This window comes from Anoplopoma fimbria, chromosome 23 (genome assembly GCF_027596085.1).
Source record: "Anoplopoma fimbria isolate UVic2021 breed Golden Eagle Sablefish chromosome 23, Afim_UVic_2022, whole genome shotgun sequence".
Taxonomy (NCBI): Eukaryota; Metazoa; Chordata; class Actinopteri; order Perciformes; family Anoplopomatidae; genus Anoplopoma; species Anoplopoma fimbria.
The window spans coordinates 6,638,282-6,661,168 of NC_072471.1; the positions used below are offsets into that span (position 1 = coordinate 6,638,282).

Sequence of the window (22,887 nt, forward strand, 5' to 3'; positions counted from 1 at the left end):
GGATAATCTATGACTTGCTTACTAATTTATTTATGTTCAAACATATAACTTTGCTAAACACATTGTTTAATAAAGTGTCTTTTATAAAATGTGGCTTCTTTTATTTTAGGTTCAAGGTGACATCCATTGTGACTTTGCAGTTCATATTCAATAAGACATAAGTCCAAACACTGTTTGATTTATTTATTCTTTTTTTAACCACATTAAGCAAAAGCAACAAACCGCTGTTGAGTGTTTTACTGTAAACATGTGCTGAAGTGATATTTCTCAAAAATTCCCAAATGGTTTTAATAAATACTGAGTCTTTTCTGTCCATCTAAAAAGCCGTTCCTTAATGTTTTGGTTATTGGTTGCAGAAGCTTCTGCAATGTTCTGACAAGTATAGCGGCTTAACAACGTCATGAAATCATACAAAAGTGCAGCACAACAACAAAAAACCTAAACCAAATATCTCACTTATCACTATATTTGTGCTTTTTAGTTGGACTAACAGAACTCAGTACTTCACAAATTTGACATTTAAAATAAAAACCTGTATTATCTCTTCAGATGGTAAACTGAAAACAATCAGCAGTCCTTTCGAGCTGGATATAGGTATATATTTCTCCATATATTCTCTTTCCATTTTCATGTATATTTATGTTGCAATTTAGTCCAATTGCAAGGCTTTTGTTAGTCGAGGGGAACCCTGTGCAGGGTAAATACATTAGCACGTTAGAGGAATCAACTCAACTCTTACAATCTGGGACATTTCATTAAAAAAAAAAAAAAAAAAAAAAAAAAAAAGACATCTGGCCAAAAGGACATCCAGTATGAAAATGTTAGATAAGCCTACTCCTACATAAGCTGAATGATAAGAAAAACATAAGCGATGCCGTTTCAAAGTAAGAAAAAGAGGCGAGAGGGTGTGTAGCATTATGCTTTTTCACTGAGCTGTCACGCAGCCTTTATCCATCCCCCTTTCAAGGCAAATCTCTGGTAAAAAAAAAAGAAACAAATTCATCAGAAAGAAAATAAACTTATCACGGAGAACCTATGCCACACTGTTGAGAACTCAGGAATGAAGTGACACGCGGTAACAAGCGACTTCTTGTGCGCAATTTTGGTTTTCGAAATTACAAAAGAAAAGTGTCTAGAGGAAGCTTACAGACACTTGGCAGTATGTATGCAATCACAATAACGCAGAATATAAATACAGCCATGTTTGGCTAAGTGGAAAAACAAACATGCATATCAAAACACTTCATGCGCAATTCAAAGCCCCCCAAGACTATACAGGTTTTTATATAAAGTTTGTTTTATCTAAAAGTATCCAAATTATGGGTGGAGAAATAGTCCTCTTCATTTTGAACTACTCTTGATTGATGCAATACATTTCAGTTTTTTTCAGCTATTGGTCCCTTCCATGCTCAACATATGAACACTATGCACTGAAATGGGACAGTGATTATTTGCCACGGTGTCGTTTAAGGGAAAATGAACGCCCACAGAGGTTAAGACTGCGGGTCTGGGTTCGGTCTATTGATTGTAGGGGACACCGACGGATACAAAGTCTACAGGATAAACGTCACAGCCAATATCTCGTACCTCGGGATCCACAACACAGGGAAGTAAACAATATGCGCTGAAGTATAACCAGCTACTGTTCAGTAAGTAGCTTAGACCTGTAATGGCTTAAAAATGAGAACGGAATAGGGAGATTGCCATGAAACACCGACACACTGCACATAGACAGACAAGTGTTTCGTCTCGTTTTCTGCACGTACTGGTGTGTTTAAGAGCTGGATTGTGAGAGGCTTCAGATGGGGAGCGTGCTGGTAAAACGTGGATCCCAAAAAAAGGCCAAAGTAAGATGCTGATGTGATCTGCACCGTGGCCGTTTTAGACTCTATGATATCAACAAGTAAACACAGCGCACCTTCACTTTATTTTTTCCCAAAGACACATTTTTAAACACTATCACTCAGTCAGTCACACGTTTCCCTTGATTCACCAGTCACACACACACACACACACACACACACACACTACTATCAACACGCACGCTAAATTGGGATCGGCTGCATGCTCAAGGTACAGGTGTGATATTCCGAAAAACCCTGATCCGCCGCTTCTTGAGTGCAAAAAAAAAATCCCAGGTGTTCAGAGAGAGTCGGGTGTTCGGGTTTTGAAGATTCTCACTTCGCTTCTGTGCCTCGTTCCTCCCAAGAGCAGCCGGCCGGGATCAGAGAGAGAGTAACGGTGGATACGACAGAGGAGAGGGTGTAGTGGGTGGTGCGTGTTTTAGCAGAGGATTTTTAACATTTGGTCACTGTTAGACTTGCACTGATCTGCGCTCCATCCCCCCCCGCCCCCGCTCAGTAAAGCCGCTTCTCGTAACTGTGGAGGCAGAGAAAAAAAAAAAAAACATCGGGAGAGAAATCAGCGCCTGCTCGACTGTTAGGTAAAAATATTGCTGCAACAAGTACGTTAATTGCGATTCACTTTAATTGAACAAATTGCAATTACTGGTTACATGTTTTCTGAAAGAGTTTAGCAGAAAATTGCTAAACTGCAATTTACAAAAAGGGTCTCTATGGAAAGTCTGGGGAGCAATGGTGAGAATAATGGAGCAACAGGAGAGAAACGAGCATTTCTTTTATTTGCTGCATTGCCTGTTCTTTCTCTCAACTATAAAGCAGGTTTATTTTCCATTGAAGCATTTGCCAATGCCTACGCTTACAGGAAGTACAATAATGCTGGAGCCAGACTGTTTCTTAGCAACGTAAGTGTCAAAGAAAACCACAATTTACAGTTCCCATTCCTGCTTCTGGGACTGAAAAAAGGTATAACTTGCTCACCCGGTAAAACCAGACATTTTTGTTTCACAACAATTCAGTCCACATTCCTTTTAAAAAGGAGGGTGCTTGTTGTCTGTCTGTGCACATTCCCTACAGAGGACAAAGTAAAAACTTGTACTCCCAAACCCAAAAAAGGTATGGTTTATTGCACAAGAGAGGTTTTTCTTGTACTTACGAGTGAAGTCCATGAACACCTCCCTCCACCTGTGCCGACATGGTCCTCTTTTCAAACTTCAACTCTCCAGAGTACATCATGGAACTGTAAAAGACAGAAAGATGGTAAAAACATAATGCACATAAAAGTGAAAAACATCTGTATTATAACCGGTGACTCACACACTACTCACCGGAGGACAGAAAGACTCTTTGCCCCGATGTCCTGGCAGCCGTGCTGGATACCAGCTATCAGGTAAGGTACAAACTTGTGGATGGAACCCTTGTCCTGGACCGAGCCCGATACACCCTGGGCTACCTTCACATTGTCGCCCTCACTGTGGAAAGACACTAATCAATATTCCTCCAATGGGATCACAGCTCTTGTAATTTGGCTTTTCACTGCTTTTAGCCTCCTACATACCTAAAATAGCGTTTCTGGCTGCTGGTGCTCTTCTCCATGGCGTCCAGCGAGCCCATGCCGCGGTACTTTTTCAGCCGCACACCGTCTGAAAAGAAGTACTCCCCTGGAGCTTCGGTGGTTGCCGCTAGCAACGAGCCCATCATAACTGGAGTGGGGAGACAGGAGAGAATGATGTGGTCTTTCATTACCGTATCTAACAGCCTCACTGCTGTGAAGACTGGATTTATGTAAGGTGAATAAGCTTTGTGAAATATGACTATCAGATAAGGCCTTCTTTTTCACAATGTTACAACCTTCTCTATGTCATAATCTGTGGAATCTCACCAGTCGATGCTCCAAGAGACAGAGCCTTCACCACATGGCCCACAGTCTGAATGCCGCCGTCAGCGATGACTGGCACACCGAAGCGCCGGGCGTACTCGGCTACCTTGTACACCGAGGTCCCCTGGGGCCTTCCACATGCCATGACTAGAAGAAAGAAAACATATTCAACATGACTGCCATGGAAACAGATCAGGTTAGTGAGTCAGATCAGACCTTGGGCCAAACAGAAAAGCAGCATCTATTTAAATGGTGACTAACAGTTATTTTAAGTTCATGTCCTTTTGCTGCATACATCTCTGTACTCTGTTCTTGATGGGGAACGTGACACAGTCTGAGCACGAGAGGCCGGTTCCCATGGTTACCCAGAATGAGGCCTTGGCAGATCACCATGACAACTGGGAGGGTCTCGGGCTATTTTTTTACCATTAGCAACGGATGGCCTTTTTTTTTTTTCCCCACTGTAGCTCGTAGCTAGATTAGGAACAGGTACAGCTAGAACTGATGAGCTACAGCAGAGGACTTATTATCATTCATTATACCAACTTATTCTTTTCCCATTTTGAAATTCTCATCTCGCATTTGTGTTAACTTAAGATCACCAGAAATGTTATTTATCTCAATTTCATTTGAGATTAATTGTTAATGAAAAAGAGAAAACATGTTGTAACGGTGTTCATGAGATGGCCTTGAAAAGGAAGGGTCAGTACCTTCCTGTGTGATGCAGATGGAGCCGCAGCCCATGCCGACTCTCAGAGCATCGACACCAGCATCGATCAGATTCTTGGTCTGGGCTGCTGTGACCACTGTGGGTAAAAGAAGAAAAAGTGGCAGAAAAAGTGTGCAAACTATTAGATTTTGTTAGCATTATAAGAAAGGCTGGCTTAAAAAAAAACTAAATCAAACTCATCAGGAAACGACATCAACAAGCATCTCTTATTTCAATAAACTCACCATTTCCTCCCACCACTTGCAATTCCTGATACTTCTGTTTAATATAACTTATCATGTTGATTTGATACACCGAGTTGCCTTGTGAAGAGTCCTGGGGATGCAGAAACAATGATTTAAGTACACTGACATGGACCTGAGTACTCACAGATAACTTAACAGATAACACAGGCTAAGGAATGCATGCAATGTGCGTTTCACACAGGCATATTTCACGGTTTAACCATCAAATCACCCACCAGTACAACAACATCCACTCCAGCCTGCACTAACAGGTCCAGTCTGTATTTGTCGTCCTCCCTTGTGCCGATGGCGGCGCCACACAGCAGCTGTTTGCGTGAGTCTTTGGAGGCCAGCGGGTAGTCCCTGTTCTTCTTCAGATCCGTCCTGGCGATAATGGCCACCAGCTCGTCGTTATTATTTACAATAGGAAGCTTGCCTGGAGAAAGTCAGAGTTGAGGTTATTTGAATTGCATGAGAGCGAACCCAAATCCAACTCGAAAAAGCTGCTGTAACACATTCACTTCTATTCACCTTTTTTACTGCGCTGCAGAATATCATTGGCTTCTTTTAGGGTAACACCGGCTGGAGCCACTACCAACTCCTCCCTCTTCGTCATGGCCTTGGAGACGACAAGCAAGAAGCAAATCAGATGAGTGAAGCCATTACAAACATTTGTAAACTAATGGATGGCTCAGTTTCCTAAAAAGAAAAATACACACCTCCTCCAGAGGTTTGCCGTGGTCTTTCTCAGAAAGGAAGTCAATGTCTCGGGAGGTGACGATGCCCACCAGTTTGCTGCCCATCTTGCCCGTCTCTGTGACCGGAATACCAGAGAAGCCATGTCTTACTTTGGCCTCAAACACATCCCCAACGGTGTGGCGCGGACTCATCACAACCGGGTCTGTGATAAAACCCTGCTCAAACCTCTGGAGACCAAGAGAAACCAAACGGAATTATTACTTTTATGAATTTTTTCTTTGTGCAAAGCAGCGCAAAACATCACACCAAGACACACGACAATAAGTTAATGTTAATAAGCAAATACAAGAAAACAGTAACATACAAAACACACACACACAAACAGATGGAAGATCAATACAAAACAACGAGAGGTCATTATATGGTTCATGTGACAGTCAAGTTAGGTTGGTCGAGGTTTATACTTTAGTCCTTTTGGTGTATATACATTTTTTTACAGGCATGCAAGTGGGTATTTGTGAAAAAAAACTATAATTCTACTAAAATCAAACATGAATAGTGAGCATTTCACTTAACTTCACATGATGAGATAGTGTGACAGATTGTGAAAACAGTGAATTGTACATATGAAGAATACTCATTTATTATCATTATTTACCTTAACCTTCCGGACCTCATTGGCTTGGAATTCTGGTGTGCAGTTGTGGTGAATGATGCCAATGCCTCCCATTAGCTACCAAATAAAAAAAAAATCAGAATTGAATTAGGCAATAAATTAAAAATGGTGCCCTTTCTTAATAGCAGTTTATGGCAAATCAGTGTCTTACCGCCATCGCAATAGCCATCGCCGACTCTGTGACCGTGTCCATGGGGGAGGAGATGAGGGGGTCTTCAGTGTGATCTTCCTGGTCAGCGCTGACGTCAGGTCCTAAGAGACACAAAGAGAGTGTGTGCACTTTTTAATGTCTTCAAAAAAACTCGTTTCTGTAGGTTGGCACATGAACCACCAGGGGGCAGACTAAACTTTACAGATTCAATATACTGTAGTATTTGATATCTTTAGATATGTTTCAGTGACACCAAAGGAGTCATGTTGTTACTTGTGTTTTAATGTTTGGTGTATGCAAGAGCTGCTTTAACATAAAAATGTACATCATTTTAGTTTTACTGTGTCATTACATGTTCATTTGTGTGACGTGTCCTGTTTGCTGGTTCTTTGTCTTTCAGGTAGTTGATTGCTGCTGATGAGCCACACCTGAGCATCACAGAGTGCCAGTCATAAAGACTCCGCACCTGAACAAGGAGGGGCAGCTCTCTCCTCCTGGGGCTTTCCCTTGGCTGACCCAGCTGCTGTTCTGTTTGCTTTGTTTAGTTAATGTGATTTGTTAATAGTATTTGTTAAATAAATGTACCTATTTATTAGATTTACACCCGTCCTGTCTCCTTCATGTTGCAGCGTGAGAGCCGGGTTGCTACAATTTGTAAAACAAGATGTCTGCAAGGTGAATTAGATACAAGGTTCTTTCTCTCAGGGACAGAAAAATGAAAATGAGCCTTGCCACTGTAATAACAACTTCAACATCTTACTGATTCCCACAACAGCCATCTCCCGCTTTTGTTATCTTCAACTATGCGTGTGTGTGTAAAACAATGACGTTGTTTGCACATGGGAAACCAGCAAACGAGTCCTGTGGTGTCCAAGCATTCCCTCCTTATCTGTGCCAGACACTCTTCTCAGGGGTTCACGGCCAAGGCCGGACAAATCACATCTCCATGTGGAGCGCACAGCTGCACCGACCTGCCAATCTCAACTGAGCGTTGGGACATCAGGTCGAGAACATCGCAAACCCGAAGAATTTCCCACAACGCCTCCACGCGCAAAGCTAGGAAGTATATTACAGAATTCGGTCCGATTCTACAGAGGCGCCTTGTGAATATGAACTACTCCATTCAAAGTTGCGACTGAGGCCAAATGTGGAAGCGCTTGTGTTATTCGTGCTTGAATAGACTCACTATCCAGTGGAAAACTAGGGCAAGGAAAAGACTCTGTGGAGACAACCAGCCCATGACAACATGGCGATACAGACAAGCATCTCGCACAGCAACGAGAGCACTCTGTAACGGGGGGGGGGGGGGATTAGAGATACGTTCAATTTAAGTCTGCTGAGATGAACGAAGCAGAAGAGAGGGATTTCATCTGAAGCCCGGAGATTAACTCTCCCGTGTTCTTCTTCCGAGAGCAACCGACCAGACAAACGTAAACACACGGGCGAGGCAGCTGCCAGCTGGTGACCACATTGGGCAAAAATAGCAAAAAATAGCAAGGCAAAGGGGAGAGACGAAATGATGCAGACGGGACAAAAACAAGACTGTTTTTGTAAGAGCTTGACATTATGAAATTAGGTTGAGGTCTGGGGTGGAGAGGATTGTTTATAATAAAATGAAAAAGAGAGACCACTCGTAATAAGGCTGATGGTTTCGGCCGACGACAGTCTGCGTGCCGACACTGCCACAGTAATTCTCATGTGATTGGCTCGTCTTTTCTCAGATGTGACGGAGACTTGCAACAACCAGACATTGAGTGTTCTTTTGTGGTCCAGACATTGCGTGTTCTTTTGTGGCCTCATAAATGTTCTTCACACGTCGGTGTACTCACCACTTCGTCTGAGGTAAAGTCGATGAAGCCAGGTAATATCAGGAAGTCACTGAAAGACATAAACAAAATGCAAAGTAAGTGACGGGTGCGACTTTGCATGGCTGGTTTAAAGCATTCTTTGAATAACCAGAAGCTAAAGAGTTCCTCGTGTTTAAACCAACATGAATATTTGTAATATATATTCTGCTAAATATTTCCAAGAAAAACAGAATTTCACATGTTTTCTTATTCCTACAACACATGTAGCTCACAGGGTGAATTGCATTCGAATTTGAGTTCTTCTGAACAAGGTTAAAAACAAAAACTATGTAAGACAGGTTAAAAAAACAAACTGATTTAGATTTTAAAAGAACATTTGCATTCAACATTTGTTAGACATTTAATTAGTTTGTCATGCCTGATCTCTTTTGACTTATTTCCTTCTGTATACCATTTTTAGTTAGAACAGCGCCACAGTTTAGAGCCTGCAACATATTATTGGATACTCTTTTACGTCTCCTCGTGGTTCCCAGAATATTACCGAGTAGGACAGTGACTGAGTACAGACACTGAGTGTGGCTGGGTCACGGTGGGTCCTGTGCTTGGTCAAAAGCTACAGTTGCTCTCACTCAGCTCTTGGACTGTATGTAGGGTGATGAGATGAGTGGGAGTGCAAGAGCGAGACACAGGAAAGGTGTGTTTGTTTTCCATCCAGAACCCCATGTACATTTTTGCAGGAGGGTGTGAAAACAGGGCAGGGTGACAGACGGAAAGATGGAGGAACATAGAAGGCTTTGTGTGCCCATGTGGATGTTTGAGGAAGCTTGAGAGGGGAGGAGGACGACTACAGAGCACAGGTATGTGAAACAGGTAGATGGTGAGCAGTACAGGTGGACATAACAGAGTCTAAATGAGAATGGGGGATGGGAGTGATCTCTGTGTGGGTGGGAGGGAGGGAAGGAAGGAAGGTCAGAAATAGTCGCACAAGATGGGACACTGCGAGGGGGGAGGAGTCCTGTTAGTTTGTTCCTCCCTCACTTTAAAAGTCCAAACAACCCACAAACATCAGCGTGGGGACGAGCACGAAGTCCAGCGCACATCTGCTAGCATTTAGCGGCAGCCACAAACCTCAGCTGCGGCTCACGGGCTGCAACCAGTGCCTCGGGGGCGGGGGGGTGTATTAATACACCAGACGCTCATTGTGTTGGATTTGAATTCTAAAAGACAACACTGGCTTGGTGAGGCTTTATTATGGTTTTGAATGTTTGAATTCGTTTGAATGTTAAATGTAGACAAATTCATGATAATAAGCCGGAGCGTTTCAGAGCGCAACCAGAGGCCATAACTGATCCGCCCCGGTTTGTGCAGATGCCCATTCTTGCCTGGGCATGAAATAGAAAACACCAAAAGAAACAAAAAAAAAAATAAAACATCCAAAAGCAGGTGGGAGCATGGCACCCAGTATTTTTGGAAATGTAACAAGGGTGAATCCCAACGAGTAACATCTGTATGTCGGAGTCACACTCTTGACTTCTTTGTGACGAAGACCCTGAGGGAAGAATATTATTACACTACAGTTAGCAGCAGGGACTTTTCTGCTACAGCTCTGTACGAAGTGAAACAATGAGAGATATGTTCTTATACGTCAGTCAATTTATGGTTTTAACAAAGCTTGGTCTGCCAAGCAACTTGACCATAAGGCTTTAAAAAGATGAGAGATTTTACAGGTCATTAGAAAGATAAAGTGTGTGATTGGTGAACATCCTGAGTCCACAAGGTCAACAGATTCAATTTCACAGAATGTAGTATTTAGTGCATAGTTTAAATGATATGGTTATGTTGAAGTAGCTTTTATTTTATTTTTATGAATGGCAGTGACCTAGTATTTAACTACCAGCCTGTGGCATAAGAGGCACTTTAAATGTTGTATCTTTTGTAAATGTATTTTACAGTGTCTACATGTATAAACTACAGTTCATCACCTTGCATCATAACGGAACGCGAACTCTTTAAAGTGTGCCATCTCTGTGACTCGTTAGGCCATTTCAATAGTGTGGAACAAAAGCAGCTTTGATTAAAAGAACATGCACCTAGTTAAAAAGGTCAAACTGCTGCAGGAACCCATTTATCTCAAAATACAGTTTGTCTTCCTGTGTCTGTGGCTCACTTAATTTGGGTGGCTTACTTCCTTTTCCTCTAAAATACAAAAAAAAAAAAGATCGATTACATCCTGTTTAATTGTATTCTTAGATTCAGTGCCTGTGATAAGAGCCTAGGTGTCGATCAAGTCATTGGGGACATTTAAGATTTATATCAAAGATTACATGAAGCGTTTGAAGTCAGCATTTTTAAATAAGCTTCTAAGAAATCTAGCATTAGAAGTTGAACCGACCCCATCCACCCCAATTCCTCCTGCAAACCACATGATGTCAACTCACTCCATCATGTGTGCAAACTTTCCTTTTGGTCGTGATGCTCTTCATTACAGTGTGGAGAGCTCGTTCAATCACACGCGGACACACTCAAACACCATTACGTTTTCTATTCAATTAGCTTCTGTAAAGCAGGAGCAGCATGATCAGTGTAGTTGTAGATAAATGTAGTTTTGTTGTGCAGACGGAGAGTTATCTACCTTATATATATCATACAGAATAATACATTGACTAATGGTCTTCTAGGGAACGCTGAGAGGGCGGGCCTCTTAAGGATTGATTGTAATGCTGGTTAGTACCTGTTCAACTGGTAAAGCACTGTGATGGATGTAGGAGAGAGTTCAAGCCGTTACAACCGAGTTACACAATGCTTTGCTTCTTGTTATTAAGGATTAAGAAAATCAGAGGGCGATTAGTAGGATTATTAAAGAAGATTTCAGACAAAATGCATGATGAGTTCAAATACAAAGCATGTTTGTTTAACACCAGAATGTGTGGCAGAGCTGAGTGAGGTTAAGAAAGATGTGAGAAATGAGCGCTTGATTAGTGAGTAAATCAAAGAAAAGTGTGTTTTTTTGGAAAGAAAGGGCATGAGCTGTTCTGGCATGCATGGTGCATTCACAGGACAGATCGTGCCCTTTGATGGTAAATTGAAGTAAATCATGCAGTTATGTTCAATGGAAGCAAATTTGATCCCCATGGCCTAGATCATATTGAGCATTCCAACAAAAGCCCTCCTTCTATCATCCACATGCATGCACTTTCATGACACCAGATTGAGGTTTTGGCATGGTTTGTTCCGCTCAAAGTAAAGTTGCTTTGGAAGGACTGTCATTTGCTTCCCCCTTTTATCAATTCACTATTTGGAGAGACAAAGGATTTTTTTTAACAGCACAGTTTCAAAACAGTTTGAAGATGACTGTTCTACTCACTTGTAAGTCAACCCATCTCCTTTAGAGCATAGCTCTTCAGCCGTATGACCGTCGGAGACAACGCACTGTTGGTCAGATCTGCTGGTTCAAAATGTGTTGGCCATTACAAAGCACTGCTGCGTACACTTCACCCGCCACTGCGCGCGGGTGAGGTTTTGAAAATAAGGTGACCTTACTTTGAATTAATTTAAATGACTTTACTGAGATTTTCCAAAGAAAAATAAAATCTAAATCAAAGTCTGTGATGCAGGGAAACTTACTTGTACGTAAGGCCATCTCCAATTGAGAAAAGCTGCTGAGCTGAGAGTCCATCTTCGGGGACGTATCCCGTACCACCGCTGATTAAGTAATCCGCCATGCTGCCAAATGATAAGGAGAAGCAACTTTAATCAACTGTGCAGCCGAAGACTCGGATACATATGTGCATCTAAAAAAAGGGGGCAGTAAAAGGATGCTCTGCAAGAACACTAGACATTAAGCATCTTCAATAAACTCTGCAGCCAAAGACTCGGATACATATGTGCATCTAAAAAAAAGGGGCAGTAAAAGGATGCTCTGCAAGAACACTAGACATCCACTTTGCAGGAAGAGCTTTGGTGACCTTCTCATAGGAAGACATTACCATAGCAACATCAACATCACCCAGACAGACGCAGGTCAGTGCGCCTGCGCGGCGGGAGCATGATGCGACTGCTTCATCCGCTTGCAAAGACAACAATGATCCGGTAATAAATGTCTAACAATGTTATAAACGTTGTTTTTTTGTTTGTTTTTTATGACTGCTGCAGATACATTAATTTAACATTAGATCACACAATGTATCACAAAGACATATAGGTCACTGTAAAACATCCTACTGTTTCTGTGTCCATTTCTAAATTATTAATACCAGATTTCTATTTTCATAAAATAAATGGTGCGCATATGACATCAGTGCACGTTGCTGTGCAAACATGGCCGGATGAAGAAAAATTTTTAGAAAATGTAATTACAAAATGTATATAAATTGAAATGTTGTCCCAAAAAAAAAATAATAATAATAAAAAAAGAAAATCCTCGAAATGTGTTGCCTAGATTTGAACGGTGAATAATACATTACAATACAGCAAACATTCACTGCTTTTGCACTACACACCCATAAATAAAATAAAATTTAAAAAAAATGTAAGGTGGCAACGCAACATCCTTGCTTTTCATCCTCCACGTTGCAATAATCACCCACTAGCCCTCATGTTGGCCTCCCATACCTCCCACCTCTCAGCCCTGTTAAACATACCACAGTGCAGCCGAATTAAAGAGAGCCTTTTTTTAATACACTCTAGGATCAAACACCTTCTTGTACTTCTTATGACGCCAATTAAAGAAAAGAAACAAAACTATTTTAGGGAGAATATTAATAAGAGTCTGGTGTTGCGTTCAGGTGTCGTTCGAGCGTCACGTAAAAAGGACGTGTGTGTGCACGCTGGTTGACACAATCTACCTCGCGTTCAATTTTTTCATAAATACGTAGCAATATTAAGAAAAATAAAGTTCAACGACATAAACAACCACGTCTTTAAATACTACACAGTCGATATTTGACATAATAACCGAGTTTAACGTCACCTTAAGTCAACCCCGTCATAGCATTCAGATAATCCCACTGTACACGATGTTACTTATATATATATATATATATATAAAAAAAAAACCAGGTAAACAAACCCCATTTGCGCTACAATATAACTATCCCTGCTCGTGCATGTGTGTTTAAATAATAAATAATAATCCACATATGTGCATGCAAACGAGGTTTTGGCAACCCACACATTTGCTGAGTTGTACTTGCAGACATGTGGGAGCAGCATTTAGCATTTAGCATCCACGTTAGCGGTCTGGTTCTTTTGGGTTGACATGTGGGAACGACTTTAAAGCACGCTTGTCTATGTAAACATTGATAATAAAGTGGTTTTGGGACCCACGCAGCTTTTGATGCAATAGTTCCCGAGTTGCGTTCGCGAGCTAACCTTTCCGAGCTGATGCTGCCCACGTTGACCAAAGGGGAAGCAACTTTCCAGCTGTGACTCTACACAAATCAGGATAAATGAAAATAAAATAAAATTTAAAAAAATAACACCATAATATACACAGTATTTCCTTCTACCTCAAAGAACAAACTCGATGAAGGAAAAAAAGGTGGATCGGTGCTCCAAGGATGTAAAAAAAAAAAAAAAAAAAAAAAAGTAGTGGTTTGCAGTGAATGAGAAGCGGTCGCCTGTCGCTGCAGACAGTGCGTGTTGGTGTTATGTACTGGAGGAAGCGTCACATCCCCTCTCCTCCTCACAGAGGCGTGTTTAACCCTCTGCATGAAATCAGTGGACGAAAAAGGGGTGAATTATTACGTGGAAGTTTTGCTTTTAAAAAAGATAAAAAATAAATGCTGGCAGCTTATTATTCAGTGCATTCAAGTTCCTTCTAGGACTCCCATTTGGAGTGAAGATTGCCTCTATACTTTCATTTTTAATATTGATGGTTTTACAAGCTGCTTTTTTTTTTTTGCAAAAGATGGCAGATGTTACAAGGCACGTTTGCTTTGGTGCAGTTTAGAGGGCTTTTTACTTGATTGCTTTCCATAATCATCCTTCCATCACATTTAAAAAGGAATATGCTGTTATTTTTACTCCACTACATACAGTACACCAGTCAAACGTTTGGACACAACTTCTCATTAAATGGTTTTTCTTTATTTTTATTTTTTTCTACATTGTAGATTAATATTGAAGACATCCAAACTATGAAGGAACACATATGGAATTATGTGGTAAACAAACAAATGCTCAACAAACCAGAATATGTTTTATATTTTAGATTCTTCAAAGTAGTTGAACGAGAAGGTGTGTCCAAACTTTTGACTGGTACTGTATGACAACAATGCATAGTATTTTAGAAACAGAGTTTATATATATATATATAATATATATATATATATATATATATATAAACTCTGTTTCTAAAATACTATGCATAGAAAAAAATAAAAATAAAGAAAAATCATTGAATGAGAAGGTGTGTCCAAACTTTTGACTAGTACTGTATATTAAACTTTCCAATGGTGTGTGTATAAAATAAGTCCAGGCCCATGCATCAATATTAATATGTTCCTTACATGTAAAACAATATTCACCCAATATTTGAATATATATCACAGTACATTCTGTTGATGATACACTCTTATACTAAAGTAGCATTTTGAACGCAGAGCTTTTAATTGTAATTGAGGACTTTTACATTTATGCAATGCTACTTTACATCTTTTACCATTGTTATTTTTCAGTTTTACTTTTTCTTTCACTTAGTCAATAGTTCTATTTTTTGTATTCTTTATAAAGTTGTCATTTTTTTGTCTAATTACAAAGATTCAGAGCATAGTGGGAGTGAATGGGAACGTATATGCGCATGACTTGTTAACAATAATAGGAAAGCAGCACTGTCTGAATCCTGGTCACATGTCAATCATGTAAACTAGATTAAGTAGACTGAAATGTTCACATGACGACAATTTCAGGATGTTTGCAGAGAAGCAGCTTTGAGAGGAACACAAAGGGTTGATGTGGATCAATTCACCGTCTCTTTTTTTCCTAATATCTTTTATATATATATATACATTACCAAAGTGGATATAACAGTGAATACAGCGGGTCACTTAGGGGAATGAGAACACATCTTTTAAAACTCATGTCATAAATGTATGTGAAATCGAATGTGTAAAAGGTTTATACATTGACCATTAGTCTTTTAAGATAAAATAAAACAAAACTGCTCTCCGCATTTAGTTACAGGAGATTGGAGTTGGACAATCACGTAACTTTCTGGTAAAGAGAATTAGTGTAAAACAGCACACACATTCACATTACTTGACAGAATGTCAGCACGCTGCCCATGTCATCGAGTTATTAGTTGCATAAAATATAATAAAGGATTATCTTATTTTATCTTATAAATGCTGACTAAATGCTGACAGGAAATCACTTTTGGTTTCTCACAACTATAAATATCACTGTCAGTATCTTTTATCACCTCAGAGTACAATGGTTCACTTACGATAAAGGTTTTGCTGCCAAAAAGGAGGGGCATACTTTGTTACACTTAAAGTCCATCATTACAGGCTATAAAGTAATATCAGAACTATTCTAGGGGTTGGAATTTCCGGTATATTGATAATTTCTTGCAGAGATGTTTCCCTGATTGCATTTCAGACATTGAATCCAATGGAGAACCATGTGGTCTTCCCTATAACCTAATATGCGTACAGTCCTCTCTTGTTCTATATTAACCTTGAGTGAGAGCTACTAGATTGGTCTACCTAGGTGACTCAGGGGGATCTGTTTCCCGCTTTGTGTTTGTGTCAAATTAAATGTGGGTCATTGCAGATATGGGTCAGTGGTTCCTTTATGCACTGTAGCTATTCTGAGCAGTTGATTCAGGCCTTGTTTATCCTCCCTCCGGCATGCTGCTCACTGCTGCCTTGATGTTGCATCGCAGAATTGTCTGTGTGCACAAAGGGCACCAGAAACACGTCCAAAATAGCACCGGACAATTAAAGATAAGCCATTTTGTTGTTGTTGTTGTAGCATCTGCTCATAAGACAAAAGTATTATCTATCCTTATCCTTCAAACAACTCAAAAGTGAAGTGTGCTGTCCGAAGCAAGGGATTTTTTTTTACCTCAAGGGCATTTGCAAACTGATCTAAATGCAAGTGTGTGTGTCTGTGTGTGTGTGTGTGTGTGTGTGTGTGTGTGTGTGTGTGTGTGTGTGTGTGTGTGTGTGTGTGTGTGTGTGTGTGTGTGTGTGTGTGTGTGACAAGTGTGTGTGTGTGTGTGTGTGTGTGTGTGTGTGTGTGTGTGTGTGTGTGTGTGTGTGTGTGTGTGTGTGTGTGTGTGTGTGTGTGTGTGTGTGGACATGTAAACTGACCCGACGGCATGAAGTTAATTTACATGTGCAGTCTTATGAAGGCACAGCCAGGTAAAGCATGAGGACTGACATCACATTGTCATTTAACTTGAAATTGGATATTGACATTGAGAGGGTTGAGATGTTTGTGGCATTATTCAATTTCATTGTTAATCTTGTCTTTTAGTTTCATTTGCATCTTTTTTTGAGTCAAGACTAATCCTCTAGAGTGTAAAATTCTGTTTTTTGCAGAACTCTCCCTCTCCCTGGTAGGAATGTCACTTTGCAATTAAAAATAGCTACAAAAACCCTTTCTGTGAAAATAATGAAACAAATGGATTGTGTTTTAATCTAGTTACTGTTTGAGTTCTACCTAAAGGTGGCTCATTCTTCATATATATTTTCAAAGCAACTCACCTCTCTGGGCCTAGACCGGCCTGGATGCGTGTGGCGCTGTATCGCTGGGCTGCAGTTTCATGTCCATGGCCATGTGAGGTTTGACGGACATAATGTTCGCCCTCCCGGGTTGAAACGTCCTTACTTGAGGGCTGAGTGTCTCCTACGATTCTCCGATAATCCACCTCCTGGCTCTCCCTCGCTCCATCTGCACCAAAGTGCTCATAACCATACCCCTCCATCGTCCGTCCAAGGTCAGTCTCTGAATCCAGTGGCCTTTTAGCCTTGCTGTGCAGCTTGCTTGCTTTGAAACAGATCAGTCAGTGAAATATATCCAACAGTTGAAGGTTACATTTGTGTCAAAACTTCTTGAAACCCTGAAATCATATGAACATTCCGAACCCACGTTTGCATTAAATTGCAAATTTGCAAAACAAATGGAAACTCTCGCTTTGTTTCTAAATATTCTTATCTGGATTCCAGTGTCTGCTCTTTTTTAACTCTGCCTTCCAGACCAGATACGGAGCTGCATAGGTGTTCCCACAGAGAGAAAACACGAGGAAAAAAAAAAGGAACCTGTGTCAGGCTCCTCCGTCTGCTGCCCCTCCACAGGATGCACCTGCTTACAAAAAGGCACCAGCCACCTCAAGGCGTGTCAATAGAGGGCGTCACCTAGGAGATTCTCCCACTGAGAGGGTGTCACCGTGGAAATTATGCCAGCAAGCAGAACGTTGTTGTGGAGAGGCTGTTGTGTTGATGTTCTGGAAAATCTTGGAGGAGAGTTTCTGTCACGGAGGCACAGGGTAATGGAAAGGGTAAACTAGCCCTGTACTGTACTTGTATGTAGGATAAAGCAGTCATCGCCCTGAGCCTTCCTCTGCAAGTTGAATGGAGAGAGTGCTGCTGTCCCGCTGAGTGCTCCATGAAGCTCTCTAATGTCTTGCTCCCTCTCTATGTATGGGTTAATCCTGCTTTCTAACGGTGGCACCACGTCATTTTCACAAAGAGGATTGCAGAATTAAAATGAACAGGAATAGAGACGAGCTCCGCAAAAAAGAGAGCAGCACATTTTTTTTACAGCAAAAATAGCAAGACCATCACTCCGGCGTGTTATTATTTGAGTCAGTGGGCTCCACTAAAGACAAATACTTACAGCAAACATAGCTTTTCTAGAAATATTTGGTACAGAGGAGCGTTGTTGGGTTTTTTGTATCATAAATTTAGCTCCTCACACCAGGACCAACAGGGATGTTTAGTACTGCGACTTGTGCTTTGTGCAGGCCTCATGGAAAATGTTGGTTCCCCATCTGTTGCTGAGTAAAACTGGGGCTTAAAAAAACGAGTGTACAAAAATAAGTTCTGGTGTAACTACTCCACCCCCTCAAAAAAAGTCAGAGGCCGAGGTTAGACCTACAAGCTAACACAACATTTACTTGTACCTTTACGCTGCTGAGTGAAGCTCGAACCAAAGTGTCAGTGTCACATAAACACTCTAACTAGTTTGAAAAGGTTACACCCTATGGTCTGCTAGCATGTTTTTTTTAACATGCAGAACCACCTTTTAACAGGTCACACTGATTCTTTCTGAAATCAGAAAAGGGTATGAACTCATGCCTTTAATGTGATGTACAGAATGTATGTGTTGACTTATCCGTTGTTCTTTTGGTTGGTGTCAATCTAAAGTTTAGCCAGTGGAAAAGGATTCCCCTCCACACATACACAGACAAACACACAAGTGCTCCGCCGCTCCTCTCAGAGGGATCACCTCCAGGTGACCGACTGTTTGTGACAGTTGGTGAGACGTTAAGATGGAAAATCCTCTTAGCCCGTCCTCTGAGGTTCCCCACTTACAGCTTGCATTCATCGTTAACACATGCTAACGGAAACACCTCACCCACCCAGCGAAGAGAACACGTAAGGAAAGTGACTTTTAGCACCAAACATACATTGGGAATAATACATTTGTAGACCATTGCGTCTGTTTGTACCTTAAAATGATGTTATCAATGGCACTAAAGGGTCTGTGTCTCGTGCACTTAAAGACATGGGAGCACACTCTTAATTTCAGATGTGCATGTCCTTAAGTTGTGAACGGTCCCTCTTCATTCAATTACAATTATCATAACGAATGTCATGTGCACAGTGTGGAAACTTATTGGCTGGCTGAGACAAATCAGAGTCATACGGTTTACCACAAGGGAAACCATTCCCCACAAAAGAGTACTCCTTTACTCCTTGTGTGTCAATGATTGGTGACTGCTGATGATATAATGCATCAGATGATCCGAATTCACAGAAAAGTTGTAATTCATTTCATTGGTTGCCCCGTCGCTCAGAGGTCCCTGCGGCCGATCCACCCGGTCACAGCTTTTTTCTGTCCTGGCCCCTCAGTGGTGGAATGAACTCCCCACCGACGTCAGGACAGCAGAGTCGCTGCCCATCTTTAGGCGCAGGCTGAAAACTCACCTCTTCAAGAAGTACTACCCTGAGCCTTCCTCGTAGCACTTATTGCACTCGTATTAGTTGTTGCACTTACTGTATTCGTATCAGTTCGCTGCACTTATTGAATTTGTATTTGTTTACTGCACTTATCCTATTCGTAGTAGTTTGTAGCACTTACTATATTCGGATTAGTCTGTTGCAATTATTGTTTTCGTAGTAATCTGCCTCTGCACTATACTTTTGCTCTGGCTTATGCTTTGAGATGCTTGTTTAAGAAAGGAGATGCACTTATGACTTCTGGTGACTAGTAGTTCTCTTGAATACCTATGTTGAATACACTTCCTGTAAGTCGCTTTGGATAAAAGCGTCTGCTAAATGACTGTAATGTAATGTAATGTAATTTCACGTCACACTACTTTGACACGGCACAGGCCTCTTTTTAAGTGATAGCCTTCACTAGAGCTGCAGCTAGGTGAATGAAATAAAAGTGTCTTCTTCTCTACTTGTCAGGAAGGCTGGCAGTGTCCTAGGATGTCCACTGGATACTGTGTAAGTGGTGGGAGACAGGAGGATGATGGCAAAATTATACAATATTAAGTTATACAATAATTATTGTGTCTGTATATATAATATTTTTAAGTTATTGTGGATTTTTAACTTTTTAACTTATTTAATATTATTTACTGTGTGATTACTTTTTACTATGTCTCTTGTTTACACTATCCTCTCTGCTGCTGTAATCCTGCAAATGTCCCCACTGCGGGACTAATAAAGGATTATCTTATTTTAGTTTAATGGCCTCTTAAAAAGTATTTCTAAAGTGAAACTGAAATTGGGATTGATTTATATTCATGAGTTTTATCTTTCTGTGATTGCTGCAGTTATTATCTATTAACATAAGTGTGAGCAATTGCAAGGAACACAGGTGACTAAGAGCGGGCAGAAATAGCAGTAGTAGAGTTGAGCAGTAATATTTAAATAAACCTTGATTTTACTCATCGGAATCAGTGTACTGGTCACTGGAAGTACTATGCAGCCTGTAAAACAGTTGTATAATATATTCTTTGGGGCTGGTGAGAGAGTAAAAGGATGGCCTGGGTTACAAAAACCCCAGGGCAAAAATTTGCAGTTGGTCCACCGCCACTTACCCATATATACACATTCACCATTTGGCACAAAGCACACTAAAGACGGTACATGGCAGCTTCACTATATTCCCGAAGACCAACCAGTACTCCAGTGCGTGAAGTAGTTTGATTTATCAATGTATGTCAAATCAAAACTAGATTTTGACTCGCTATCATTCCTCAAAACCTTTTATTTATTTTTTTTATTACAGGAAATTGGTTGTGTTGCTTCATCATTCTTTCAGCAGTTACCAATTTTACTTGTTTACTCAGTTTCAGTTTTTATTTATTTTTTGTTGTTTTTATCTCAACTTTTCATATGACTTTATCTTAATAAGTAAAGCACTTTGTAACTGTCTTTTGAGGTTTGTTGCCGTAGTCTTACGCTAGTCTACAAAAACAGATATCCCAGCACAGAACAGTTACTCAAAAGAATAAACTTAAATGCAAAGATCAAACTTTTGTTGGCTGTTCACCAAATTATTAAAATAGCTGGTGTGGCCGTCGGTGCGGAGCAGAATGTCTCATCAAGATTTTGGCCTTTTTCACAGAAGACAAAAGTTAACGTGAAGCTAATACTGTTTATGGCTGCTCTGTTCCAAATATAAAAATATGTATAGAAATATATATACAAGATTATTCACAGAACACGTATTGACATGTGACAATAGGAAAAGCAATGTAACTAACATTGCTGATGTGTCAGTTGCAGGGTCCTGATATTGTGCATGTTGGCTCACTGTCACACTCCCATGGCTTACTGAGACACTTGAATGGAACAGAGACATTGTCAATATTATTAGTAACAAGTCTGCTAAGACAATGTGTAGTATGATACAACTTCACAATAGAAGACTAAATACAACATACACAGCATTCTATTGAAATGCAGTCATGCAAGACTCTACAAGCCTGAAACCTGAGCTCTGAACTGTCCTACACTGACACCTAGTGGATGTAATGTTGCATCACCCAAACACCATTATACATTATTATTATTATTATATTCCTTTATTGATCCCCATGGGGGAAATTCGGGTGTTGCAGCAGCTCAACTACATAGAAACAGATAATAAATACACATATTATACAATAAAATAAAAATAGAATAAAAATTAAAAATAAGAATAAAAATAAAAATGTACAGTATATCCACATGGGGGGGGTCAATCACCCTCTCAGTCAATCAGTCCTCTGTACTCCTCCTCGTTGTCCCTGGTGATACATCCAACAATGGAGGAGTCATCGGAAAACTTTTGGAGGTGGCAGGAACCAGAGTTGAAGCGGAAGTCCGAGGTGTAGAGAGTGAAGAGGAACGGTGCCAGTACAGTTCCTTGGGGTGCGCCGGTGTTGCTGATCACAGACTCAGAGACACAACAATCCACCCTGACGTACTGTGGCCGGCCTGTGAGGTAGTCTGTGATCCAGGAAGTGGTGTCGGGGTGCAGGTTCATCTCCAGCAGCTTCTCTCTCAGTAGGGAGGGCTGGATGGTGTTGAAAGCACTGGAGAAGTCAAAGAACATGACTCTCACAGTGCTTCCCTGCTTCTCCAGGTGAGAGAGGGCCTTGTGCGTCAGGTAGATGATGGAGTCCTCCACCCCGATGTGTGGCAGATAGGCGAACTGTAGTGGGTCCAGGAAAGCTGTAAGCTGGGTCCTCAGGTGCCGCAGAACCAGTCTCTCCAGGGTCTTCATGACGTGATGTCAGGGCCACAGGTCTGTAGACCCACTGGGACGACTCTTCTTCGGCACCGGGACAATGCAGGACGTCTTCCAGATTTGGGGCACCTTCTTCAACCTCAGGGAGAGATTGAAGAGGAGCCTGAGAGGAGCTGCCAGCTGTCCAGCACACACTTTCAGTAACAAACTGAGAAAGGGATTTCTTTATGTGCATTTTAATTACTTCCCTGCATGTACTGTACTATATTTGACAACTCCGTGCTTGTTCAAAGCAAATCAGAATATTTTCCCAGCCTTTAAGACTTAAAGTGACAACTACATTTTTTGAATTGTGTTATTTATTTGTTCATTCTTTCATATAAATTACCATTATGTGCTCATTGCTTCACTTTTAATGATCATCTGTCAACACTTTGGTGGATTCTGTGTCAAATGTCTGAAGAGTTTCCTTTGATTTATATTCTCGTGCTTTCTCTCTGTGTCATTGTTTGCCTATTTTACTGGCTCTGCTATCCTTTCAGTGAAGTAGCAGCATGAGATTGATTGTTCCTCCTTGAGAGTAAGCAATTGTTAAGTGAAAGCAGTGAAATGAAACAACGAAAGGATTTCATGCCTTGGCGCATAGTCATGTGAACTATTGGCTGCATGTCAACTTCTGGCAGGGAAAACTGCAGAGTAGACCCAGATTCTAAAAAGCTGCTTACATAACTCAGTGCATTTTTATTTTTTTAACCATGGGAAATTCATAACACTTCTTGTGTCTCTGAAAATGAACCATAGCAACATACGGAGGAAATTATTTCGAACTTTGAAGACTTGAGTGAGTAAAACATTACACACAATGCTCAACTTTCTTAAAGTTAAGGTGAAGTCCATGTCAAGTGTTAAACTAAGAACGTGATTAGTCATATACTCTCTTATCT

General features: G+C 40.8%; 1 protein-coding gene across 1 annotated transcript; it reads right to left on the bottom strand.

Moving 5' to 3' along the window:
* Positions 1-174: 174 nt before the first annotated feature.
* On the bottom strand, positions 175-13,559 carry impdh1b (IMP (inosine 5'-monophosphate) dehydrogenase 1b). The gene is given in 18 exon segments (XM_054624366.1): positions 175-2,379; positions 3,016-3,099; positions 3,188-3,331; positions 3,418-3,562; positions 3,742-3,885; positions 4,449-4,544; positions 4,693-4,783; positions 4,929-5,128; positions 5,224-5,311; positions 5,412-5,618; positions 6,050-6,124; positions 6,219-6,274; positions 6,277-6,319; positions 8,048-8,096; positions 11,391-11,471; positions 11,651-11,749; positions 13,397-13,455; positions 13,534-13,559. Coding segments are annotated over 16 exon segments (1,623 nt in total). The 5' UTR covers position 11,749; positions 13,397-13,455; positions 13,534-13,559; the 3' UTR covers positions 175-2,357.
* Between the last annotated feature and the right edge of the window lie 9,328 nt (positions 13,560-22,887).